General features: G+C 46.2%; 1 protein-coding gene across 1 annotated transcript in view; it reads right to left on the minus strand.

Annotated features, from left to right (window-relative positions):
• Nucleotides 1–12426, minus strand: part of LOC124277897 (E3 ubiquitin-protein ligase MGRN1-like) — a 67296-nt gene that overhangs the window by 14481 nt on the left and 40389 nt on the right. Inside the window, exon 14 of the mRNA XM_046713622.1 lies at nt 9598–9841. Coding sequence (XP_046569578.1) covers nt 9598–9841 — 244 coding nt within the window. The remainder of the gene's footprint in view (nt 1–9597; nt 9842–12426) is intronic.

Raw genomic sequence — 12426 nt, forward strand, 5'->3', positions numbered from 1 at the left:
TCCTTCTAAGCTTGTTGAAAGCCGCGTCAAGAGAAGAAGGCAATTGTTGAAGACATGGGCAAAGGAAGTGTGATACTGGCAACATCTCTATTAGTCATGGCATAAGGCGTGGCCAAATCATCTGGAGATTTACTAAGAGGTAGCTGAAGTTTTTCAACTATCCAGGCTAACACGTGAGCGGTTCAACAACATCAAAACTGCCATCAGGAGTGGAGATGTCTGACTGCCCAGGTGAAGGGAAAGTAGTCTGAGATCGAGTCCGATCCCTCAAATCCCCGAACGATTATTGCTAAATGCATGAGCGATTGTTGAACATGTGAGGGCGAGTGACACTGATTCCAAGCAGGCGTAGCGGCACGCGAAGCATGGTATCTAAATCCGGCGCTGGAGCGGAATCAATAGCAGGATTCCAAGACTCAGCAATAATCTGTGACCGGGGCAAAATAGAAGTGGAAAGGCGTGAAGGTGAACGCTGATCCACTGAAGCGTAACGCTGCCTAGCAGGTGAAACCACCCGTACAGAACGGCGTTGCTGATGTGTACTATCATGGGAAGGCACTGACCGTAAGACGTTACTAGCACTAGGCTGGCTAGAGGGGATATTCTGATTCCCCTGAGGTGAATGAGACCGATTTCTATTATCCCTCTGACGCAAAGACACCAAGCGGTTAGGTGAACCGGATGGAAATGGCGAACCACTTCGACTAGGTGAGACTGAACGACTACGGGAATCAAAACGCTGTGGTGAGTCGAACGGAAACACCTGTTGAGGTGAATTGAGTCGGGAATGTGAAGCGGTTCGTCCTGGTGAACCTATTTGAGTACGTGAAACAGTACGGCCAGAGGAACCCATTCGACTACGTGAATCAGTTCGATCAACTGAACTCATTCGAGGATGTTCTGGTGAGCCGCCTCGGCCGTGTGAGCCGGTTCGGCAGGGTGAGTCGGTTCGGCATGGTGAGCCGGCTCGGCTGTGTGAGCCGGCTCGGCGATGTGAGTCGGTTCGGCAGGGTGAGCCGGTTCGGTAAGGTGAGCCGGTTCGGCTAAGTGAGTCGGCTCGGCTGTGTGAGCGGCTCGGCGATGTGAGTCGGTTCGGCAAGGTGAGCCGGTTCGGTAAGGTGAGCCGGTTCGGCTATGTGAGTCGGCTCTCGAAAGTGAACCAGACCTAGAACGACTCTTGCCAGCCGTGGAAGAACGCATTCGAACCTTCGCACCAGATGGTGATTCAACTCGTGTGGGTGAATTGTTCCGGTTAGATGAAACCGTGGAATTAGGAGAACGGGTACGTTCCAACCGCGCCGATCCCCGCTTTGACGATGAATGCTTAGAAGTTCTCGAAGTCTGTGATCGTTCCGAAGAAACAGACCTACGAGATAATGTAGATCGCAGGTCTGGCGTAGAAGAAATATCGGTCATTACCACCCTGGTACGCTCCTGAGAACGTAAACTGGGTGAGGAACCTCCCCTAAAAGCCGTCTCACGTTCTCAGATAAATAGGAATCTGGCGGCGTCCATAAAATCTTCGTCCAGGCGAGGACGGGCGATTGAGAACGGTGAGCAGTGAGGGTGGGGCGATCTAAGCATTGTTTCTTAGCGGGAGATGGACCAGACCCCGCAGAAATAGTCCGAGCCCTATCTGCCAAACGTCTGGCACAAGCACGTTTGTAAGATTTAAACGCCTCATTAGACAGACCTGAACACTTAGGACAGCGTGTGTCCCAGTCACAAGCACCCACACAATCAACACACGATGTGTGAGGGTCCCATGCTGAAAATACTTTATTACAACGGACGCAAAACTTCCGTTTACTGGCCTTAACAGGCTTAACCATTTTGAGCAATTCTCAGACGAAAAATTTTCCACGTCCACTCAGTGGAGCGACAAGAAAGAGAATGAGTATGTGAGGTGATCACGTGGGTGAGGACTGCGCATGCCTCGTGCTGTCATGGACTAGTGAGCACGACTGAGACAGGAAGGCATGCACAGCACGGGGGAGAGGGGCAAGGTAGGTCTTGAGCAAAGTTTTAATTCGTTTCCACTCATGGTCGAATGAAGAGAGAGAGGTGCAAGTCGTGAGATAGGATAAGTTTAAAAATTTGATATTTTATACTTATCCTGACTCATGCTCTTTTGCTTGTCTTCTTTTCTTGCGAACATAGTGGAACACTTGTATCTCCCTAATTGAAGCTCCCTTCAATGCAAAATCACTAATTAGTACTCACCACGAGTTGCCTCCCTTTGCCTTTGCGCGGGAAAGGCGGCGCCACCTTCTGGCCTCATGCTTCACTCTCTCCTGATATAGCGAGCCCAACACTTGAATTTACAGGGAAATCCAAAGTGTTATGTGGGGAGGATGGGAGGGCTTACCTCATGAGTCAGGATAAGTATAAAATATCAATTTTACTCAGAAAATTACATATTTTTCCTTATCCTGACTCATGCTCTTTTGCTTGTAGAATCCTACGGAAACGGAGGTGGGAAAGACCAGAATACTTTGGATTTTATAAAATTAATTAGTGATTTATATATATATATGTAATAACCCCCTTTACGGGAACTTCATAATGGCACTGAATTAGGATAATTCCCGCTACTATAAACCATAAGTTTATCCGCTGCCATAGATGGGGTATTACAATAATAATATACTATGATAATAGCAATAAAGGTATAAAAAGCGACTCCAACATGGAGAAGCTACCCAACTGTACATAAACATCAGTACTGGGCTTAAGGCTAAGTAGACTTAAGCTAAGTATATAAATAGCTCTAAAACTCCGTAGAGTTATAAGCTAGATAATACTGGTATGAAATATACATAATAATCTCGTAAGACTATGTCTTATCGTCTACGAGGGACTGTCAACTGCTGTGCGAGGACCGGGACCGAAATGGTGAATACCTGAGACGTCCTCGGTGGTGATATCTCTCAGATAGTGATTAGCAAACACCATGTCGGATTTCCAAAAGCAGCCCTCCATGATGGTATTTAATGAGCAGTTACCATGTAGAGCGAGTGTGGAAGCCAATGCTCTGATCTCATGCAGATTAGATGCTCTTGGAGGGTCGAGTCCTGCAGCCTTGTAGGCGCGAAGTATGACAGTTCTTATCCATATAGATATGGTGGTACGAGAGACTTCGGTCTGAGTCGTTGCCGATAGAGGGATGAATAATCGTTTGAGATGTCATCGCCTCGTTTTGGAACGTCGTAGATAGATTTTGAGAGCTCTGACTGGGCATAGAGATAGGTCCCGCGTATCTTGAGATCTGAGAATCGAGGAGAGTGCAGGAACATGGAATAATCTGTCTGGTTGCCCTGGCAATTGATTTTTGGCGATGAAATCCCATCGTAGTCCCAAGTGCACTGTGTTTTGATTGTCGTCAAACTGTATCCTCTCATAATCTAGTGCGTGAATTTCTGACATCCTGGCTGCCGTCGCTAGAGATAACAGGAACAAGGTTTTCTGTGAGAGAAATTCAAAGGTTGTTGATTCCAACGGTTCATAAGCCTCACTTGTGAGGTGTTGGAGCACTATATTTAGATCCCAAGCTGGAGCTCGGAACTTCCATTTCTGATCGTCCAATCGGAATGCACGTAGTAAGGCCAGTAACTCTGGCGCCTTGGTTAGCTTGACACCCGCTCTCATAGTTATCACAGAACTAAGCTGCAAGATATGTTGACAATGTCGAGCCTCTTTAAATGTTTATTTTGGCGAGGTAACACAGATAATCAGCCACTTGTGGATGTGTAGCATTTCTCGCTGTAAATCCCTTTTTGCTGCGTAATTTTTCAAACTGTGCCACTTGTCGCCGCATTGTTACGCGGTAGAATAGCGTAAAAGCAAGCGCGACTGCTTTCGCCGCTATGGCTGAATAACCTCTCTTGTTTAAACACACTTTAATACAGTCCATAATGCGAAGTTGGAATGCTTCTGGGTTTCGTACGCTGTTTGGTGTGAGGATGTACTAGTAGATTCGAGCTTTGGTAGCTCTAGTGTTGGTTGTCCGATTTCTTGAATTAGAATGGGAAACCACGTTCTCGCTGGCCAGTAGGGCACGACCAAAATCAGTTGGAGGCTCTGTGTTTGTCTGATTTTCTGTAACACTTGAGGGATTAGCGCTGGCGGCGGAAACGCCTTCCCAGGATATGCTTAGAGCGTCCGTTGCCCACGCTCGTGGATCCGGGACTGGTGATACGAATGTCGTTAGCTGATTGTTGAAGCGAGTGGCGAATAGAGCTACTAGCGGAGCTCCTATTTGCTTGATAATCTGTGCAAAAATTTCTGTATGGAGCATCCATTCTGTCGGTGACGGTAGATGTGGCCGAGAGAGTGCGTCTGCTAGTACATTCTTGGCTCCGGAATGTGACATGCTCTGACATGTAAGTTGAGATCGCCGATTAGATCGAACAGTTGAAAGCATAAAGTCAATAGGTTCAGTGATCTCGCTGAGCCTTGTTTGTTCACATAAAACGCCACTGTTGAGTTGTCGGTATGAATCATCAGATGCTTTTGCAGAATGGTGCTCCAATGAAGTATGGCGCTGATTACCGCTTTCATCTCTAACATGTTTATATGGAGCTTGCTTTCTTGCTGATTCCATAACCCTGAAGCTGTCCGTTGGCTGAGATGAGCTCCCCAACCTTGGAGCTTAACGCTGCGCCTACATAGAGATGGGTTTTGAATTCCGGCTCTGTTAAATAAATGCCTTCGCAGACATTCCACCATAGTAGATGAGGTCTGAGGTGTTTCGGTAGACTGAATGGTTGTAGGTCGTCGAGATGAGCATTGATGAAGACCTGTAACGGACGTAACTGTAGTCTGCCTCTGACTGTCATGTCTTGGGCTGACGTGAGGAGACCCAACAGACTCTGCCAATGTCGTTTTGGTAGCGGAGAGAGTAGGGCTAGTGGAATGGTCTGTTGGATCTTGAGCCATCGGTCTTCTGGTACGATGATACGGTTGAGAGTCGATAAATCGAATGCCTAGAAATTGCAGATCTTGCGTGGGTACTAGGTCCGACTTGAGTAAATTTACTAACCATCCTAGCTGTGTTAGTAGCTTGATGATGTAGTTTAACTGTAGTTTGAGATGCTGTGGATCTTAATCTACTTGTATCCCGTCGTCGAGGTAGAACGCACTGCGTAGCCCTAGACGATGTAGGTAGGTGACGATAGGTTTCGTTACTCTTGTGAATAACCAGGGGCCGGCGATATTCAATGGGAGTACTTTCCATTGGTAATGCAGCCCGTCTAGTGTAAACCGTAGGTATTTCCTGGATTCGGGATGTATCGGGACGTGTAGATACGCATCTTGCAGATCTATACTGGCCATGTAGTCCATGGGACGAATTAAGTGCCGTAATTGAGGTAGATGTATCATGCAAACGCTACGGTTTGGCGAGATAATCTCTGTTGAATGTGCTCATGTTGTAAATGAGTCTGTATTTCTCCTTGGAGTTTTTCTTGGGCACTAGGAAAACTGGGGAGTAGAAGCCTGGTTCGATGTTTACTTGATCTAGTACTTCTATGGCCTGCTTGGTTAGGAGAGATGTAACAGCCTCTCTTAACTTTGGTAGTTGTTGTGCCTGGAAGTCGAACTTGTGAGGGTTGACTGTCAATGGAGGCGTGGCCTGTAGTTGGATTCGATATCCGTGCTGAAGAATGTTGGAGACATATGGGTCTTGTAACATTCCCCAGTTCTCCCAGTGCAGTTGAAGGCGTCCACCCACTTGTGACGGTTGTACTGGAACGGCTGGGGGTGGAAGACTCCAGTCGTTCCGAACCTGTCTTTCATCGTTTATAGTTGCAGGAACCTCTGGGTGCCCTGCCTCTTCCTGATCCTCCTCTGTAGTTGCCATATGGGCGACGAAAAGAATCTTTTCCCCTGGAGCTGGCCATCTTCCTATCCCGTGCTCTCTGTAATCCAGTGAATTTAGATTTCCCTGAATATCTTTGTGAAGTCTGCCTGAAGACGCTGGCTAGCGTGTCCATCGACTTTATCATAAGGACTTCTCTAGAATCCTTAGTGACTTCCTTGGAGACTTTCTCTATTCCTTCGTCAAAGATGGATGGTGAAGACCACGGGCTGTATAGAGTGGAGCTGTAAACTGCTCACCCCAGCTGCAGGAAGCGAGGAGGCCTTGACGACGAAGCTAAAGTTAGCTTGCTGAGACTGATGTGAGATGATCCGTTAGGAACTGCTGGTCCTTCTTCTGCATAAGTAGGGCCGAGTAGATCATTCTATCATCCTCAGATGTCGTGTCTCGAATCTGGTGATAAGAGTCTCATTGATCGCTCTAGATCTATTAAGGCCAAAGAACATTCGCCTTTGTCATGGTTTCTATCTGAACCAGCTTGCGATCGCCAATCTTATAGTTCTTATTCTTGACATCGCTGATCACTTTGTAATTATCATCGATGTCTTGTGCCTTGAGGAAGGGTCCATATTATGGGTTGAGAACTTCTTAGCGTTAAACTGTGGTAGGTGTGGCGCTTGGACTTTAGTGGCTTTATGGAAGGCTGTGTCCAGATTCTGTGGCACCGTAGCAATCGGGTCGATCGGAGGTAGGGTGATGGTGTCTGCATCGTCCTCCTTCATCAGGTAAGTATGCGCCGAATTACCACTCTTGGAAGATGAAGATAGGTCTAGGTTGTTAACCATCCAATAGTGTATCTCAGCGTCTGAGAAAATGATGCCTCCATCATCTTCTACAACGGGATCGCTGATAAGAGGTTGATGCTCTTCTGATGGTGAGCTATATGCTTCTACCGCTGTACAGGGTGATGTTAAAGGAGACCTGACTTGGGACTTCCGTGAAGACTTGTGTGGTGACCTACGAGGAGATCGACTAGTGATCTACGAGGAGATCGGCGAGGTGAACGGCGAGGTGATCGGCATGGAGAATGGCGAGGAGATCGTCTTGGTGAACGGCCTGACGAGCTGCGTCTAAAGGTTGACCTTCGCGGAGATGTATGTGGTGAACGTTGATAGCTTCACGAAGCCCTTGTGGAATCCCTGGATGACCTTCTGGACGAAGATGACTTGGAGCCTGTTACTGGTGCCCTTCGTGAAGACCTTCGCGAAGCTTCATCTGCGTCCGGTCCTGGGGAGCGACGACTTGACCTTCACGAAGGCTTTCGTGAAGTCTGGGGGTCCGAGTCAGAGTCCAGGGATGAGGTGATCTTCCTTCTCGAGCCTTTATGTGAGTGTTGATCATCAGAGTCCGAGGTAGGTGATGATCTAGAAGCCCTTCACGAAGGCTGTACATCTGGGTCCTTCGTCGAGGTGGTCTGTGACTTCCTTCGCGGAGGTGGCTTAGTCGTGGCCGCTACATTGACGGGGGGGTCCCACTGGAATGTCGTCTACGTTGGAGCCTTCGCGAAGGCTCAGGCTCTGGGCTGGTTGTCTCTCCAGTCTGTAACAGTCCTCCATCATCTTCATGATTTGCCGCATCAGGTCGTCTGGGACGGTCTGTGAAGATGTAGTCGGTGCCCTCTCGGCGATGTTAGCGACGGGGCCCTCAGGAAGATCGTCCGACATCAGTGTAGACACATCAGGCTGCATGGCGATCTGTGCTGACGTCACTGTTGCCGACACCGGTCGTCTCTTGTGGCGTAGTAGATCGGGTATGATGATCAGCTGATCATCATACAGGCCCAGTTCAGCAGCGGGAACAATCTCGGCTGAGAACGTTCTTGAAGACTTCGTAGATTTCCCCTTGGAGGTAGACGCTGCCCTGGGGGTACGGAGTCTGCGTTGAGTAGATGTCGAGGCCCTCTTAGACTTTGGCTGCGATGACGGGATGTCTGGGGAAGCAGGACGCTTCTTGGAGACGGCGGACTGAATCCCACGCCCCTCCTCCGAGGGAAACTCTAGCGGAACACCAGACGGGAGGGGGTCGTCCGACAGCAGCTGACTGGCTAGGGGGTCCGATGTATCGGCCATGGCTAAACCTTGTTTGCGTGACCTATCTGCTGCACGTCTCAAGACGCAAAGATGATATTTATTAAATGCAGAATTAGATAGATTAATACAGTAACTGCAACGTGAAGAAAACGCACAAGGCGTAGTACAGCTAGGGCATATTAAATGCGGGTCAGCAGCAGAAAAACGTAATCTACAAATAGTACAGATTTTCATCAACGTCAACTAGCTGAACAATCACGGAATCCCGTGAATAAACAGTAGAAATACGAATAATTATCAATACATATTGATGAAGGATACTAGCTACACCTCTATAGTAAACTATAAGAGGTAACTAACTAAGAATAACCAAAGGATATAGTGTGTAGGGAGACACAGGCGCTCTCACATCCTGCTCACTGGGCGAAGAAGGAGAGAGTGAAGCACGAGGCCAGAAGGTGGCGCCGCCTTTCCCGCGCAAAGGCAAAGGGAGGCAACTCGTGGTGAGTACTAATTAGTGATTTTGCATTGAAGGGAGCTTCAATTAGGGAGATACAAGTGTTCCACTATGTTCGCAAGAAGAAGAAGACAAGCAAAAGAGCATGAGTCAGGATAAGGAAAAATTATTATACAGATGGAATTATTTGATAAGTCCCGGACAGGGCTCAAGCGCTCGCAAAACCATTATGTTGACATATTATAGTCAAATTCCAAGAAATATGACTTGCAATGAACCAAAGTGAAGCATTTATTATAAATGTATCCGTTCTCTGTCAGCTAAAGTTACTTTCAAGGTGTCAAGGGTTGCTGTAATTAACAGTGAGTTGGTCCACAGCCAAAATATTTGAACATGATTTCGTTGAATTTATCTTAAACTACATTGAATGAATCTGAGACGGTTATGTCTTTGTTGACGGGTGTTTCCGACACCCGATGGCCTTGAATGACATGCCAGCTGCATGAAACACACTATCTGCTATGTCGGTCTCAATGAAAGTCTTCTCATCATGTCAGCGTGTATGAATGAAACAGATGGCATATTCACAAGTTTTCTACTCTTGAACTAACAGAGATACTGCTTTTCATGATCGCATGATTGGCAAACCCTCTCAAACTGAAACCTTGTTTTCTTTACCTGAAATGTGCTACTAAACAATGGCTCCACTCATCATCATCATCATCATCATCATCATCGATAGTTACATCACTATGATGAAATATATCAGGAGGTGCTATATTAAGTTCCATTCGGGTATTTCGTATTTACATAAAAGGAAATTCCAATTAACAGTAAAGGTTCTCTGATTACATTGCATGTGATTTCCGACTCTCCATAGAGGAATAAGTAATAAGGTCAACAGCGAATCATCTTGACCAGACATAAGAATAAAAAAACGTGAAAAGGTGGATAAAATTCATAGCCTCAGATGTCACCATGTCATTCAACAAATTACCAAATTTCTGGAGGTCCCCCACGTCCAAATCTACACCAATGGAGGGTTGCACCCTCTTATAACCTCCCTGACAGCTATGTGTTTGGCTGGGACTCCGTTGGGGCACTGGTGCCGGGACAAAGGGCCCGCTCATTTCTAACTGAATAGGCCTAGGACCCTAATCACTTAAATTTCAAAATGATCCCTGCTTAGTATCACCTACTCCTTCATTGTGGTATCACCTGGCATCACCTACCGCCTGTCGTGGTATCCTCCTCCTCTTCATCCTCCTCTTCATCCTCCTCTTCGAGTTCCTCCTCATAGTCTGGCTCGGGCTCACCCTCAGATGTGTCCTCCTGTTCATCATCAGCTATATGGCCTGTGGAGATTCCACTGGCCAGCTTTCCACCCTCACACTCCAAGGCGGACAGCTTGTACAGTGCTGCTGTCTGCACCTTCTTCTCACTCTCCAGCCTGCACTCTTCATATGACGGTGGCGACTAGGGGGCAGGACATATACAGGAATCAATTGTCACATAACTGTACATGCATTACAACCTGTTTCCTTTAATGATGTAAATATAATAGCACAACTGACTCAAACATGATCCTGTGCAATAATGTATCTCAGGAGCCAAAACCTATGCATGATACAGGTACAGAGAAAGTATAGAGGGGTTGAAAAAAGCATACCAAGTTCCTCTTAGATATTTTAAAGGTATTTTCATAGGTAGTCCAACTGTATGATTCCTTTGGAATTCTACTAAAGTGAAGCCATCACCCTGCAATTTATGGGACAGATTTTGCTTTCTTTATTAGGAGATTTGAGACGTTTTTGCTGCTTTGATTGTTATTCAGTATTTGGTAGATAGTGGCACACCCCAAGACCCTGCAGTTACAAATCGCTCCACAAAATCAGTTGTATCTCTTCAAAAACAATCTAATTTGTCATGATATGATGATGAACCTGGAGTGTTTCAATTCAGGTCAGGGGTCAGCAGCCTTGGAACCCAGCATACAGAAACCTTTGTCATGCCCAGTTCATTCCTTACAAGATATCTAAACTCGTTCATGAGAGATGGTTACCATACTTATGACTTGTTTATCATCCATATCATCCCATGTATTTTATCAACATTTCCATGGTTGTGGCAGTTGAAAGCCTTCCTGAAGTTGGATCCTCTTCAAGGTTTCCATCTTTTTGAACACTGTTGCCAACCTCTTAACAAGGAAGGATGCGAGCAGAAATATGCCTACTGGCAGTGTATTTCGTTTAAATGCTGTCATAAGCATGGAGAGTATTGTACTCAACACATGCAAACTGTTATGGATATACCATACAGGCCCATACCATATTTAGGCTCAGAATGTTTCAGCCACCTCTTGCACCTCACATAAACTCAATCATTAATTTTATGTGTAGCCACTGGAGAACTAGGAAAACAATTCTGCACACTTTTCTTGCTGTAAGTTCCAGCATCTCACACTTTGGTTAAAATGGCTTTATTTTTTTAGGATAGATTAACATGTAAACACAAACGCATCTCAATGTTGATTAGATGGCTACCTTTCTGGCCTGCTTGTCACCTGTGGCCATCTCCCCGCGGATAGGCTGGGTCCTTCACCTGGTTGTCCAGTCTCTTGTTGGATGGGTAGTATCTGAAGCATCACAACTAGTTACTACTATGGGAGATTTTACCTTTGAAGAGATACATGAGGCTGCTAGCCTAAGTGATGTACAGGTCAATGCAGCAACCCTACTTTAAATGAGCTGTGAAAGGATGTGAAATCAGTATACTTCAAGACATGTTTGTACATGTTTGACAGTAAGACAAATTTAGTAAAATCTAAATATTTTTTATATTTGTATACTTATCCTGCACTACTTACTTCCTGCACTTATTGCTTACGACTCGAAAGGTGGCTGTGCCCGACGATTGATGTTGAAAAGCGTAGACTGCGATCACTTCCTGGTCTCGGGTAAACATCCGTTTGCGCACGCATCACCGGAAGGTGACGTCAGCCACCTCTGATTATTGCCATAAATCCCACAGATGAATACGGAGCGGGGAGGTAGCTGAAAGCGCAGGGTGGGCCCTTATCATAAGTAGTGCAGGATAAGTAAACAAATATAAAAAATATTTAGATTTTACTAAATTTCTAACTAATCCTGCACTACTTACTTCCTGCACATTTATCACACAGGCAGGATGGAGGGTGTGTCATCTGCGGGGATCGCCTCGCAAGGTAAACAAAGACAGCTCGGTCAATGTCATCAAGTGCGCCGCGGTGGTGGAAAAACCGGTGTGGCACCTAAAGCGGACAGTGAGTGACGATCAGGCAGTGGTAATACGAATATATAAGACACGTAGTCTTAAATGGTATATACCACACTATTTTTAAAGCGTTATAAGCTTTAGGGAAATGCAGTAAAAAGCAGTGACTCGAGTTAACCCAAGTGTTACTCCTTAACTGACAGACCCAGTTGTTCCAGAACAACTCTCTTCCCACACGGTGTCGGCGTGCTTCACGGTAAGAAAAAGCATGGTGGAAGGTATCTTCGTTGCACCTGGAAGAATAGTCAACAAGCAGTGACTATCTCTCAGTGGTAATTCGCATATAAGACAGGCAGGCTTAAATGGAAAGACCACGCGATTTTTAAAGCGAGATTAGCTTTAGGGAAATGCAGTAAAAAGTATTAACTTGAGTTTTTCCAAGTGTTACTCCTTTACTGACATACCCAATTGATTCCCTCGGAACAACTCTTTCCCACACGGCGTCATCGTGCTTTCGTGGGAAGAAATATCATGAAGGAAGGCACCTTCGTGGAATCTGGATTCTGGAGTGGGATGAGGATGCACTAGGATGTTTCCACATCTGGCTAGTTGAAGAGGAGCTCTTGACGCTTGAAACCAACCTCTGGTTGGTCATCTGTGACCAACTAAATTTAGTCGAAGTCAAGTTGTTAATTCTTGATTGTGACTAAAACATTTGGAAGCAAGTCCGGAGGAAAGGTATTTTTGCGTGTAGCGCCCCCAGGAAAGACTTAAGCCATCTACTGCCCAGGCTGACCATTCGGAGACGG

Source organism: Haliotis rubra, unplaced genomic scaffold (assembly GCF_003918875.1).
Source record: "Haliotis rubra isolate DU_JTF1 unplaced genomic scaffold, ASM391887v1 Scf23, whole genome shotgun sequence".
NCBI lineage: Eukaryota > Metazoa > Mollusca > Gastropoda > Lepetellida > Haliotidae > Haliotis > Haliotis rubra.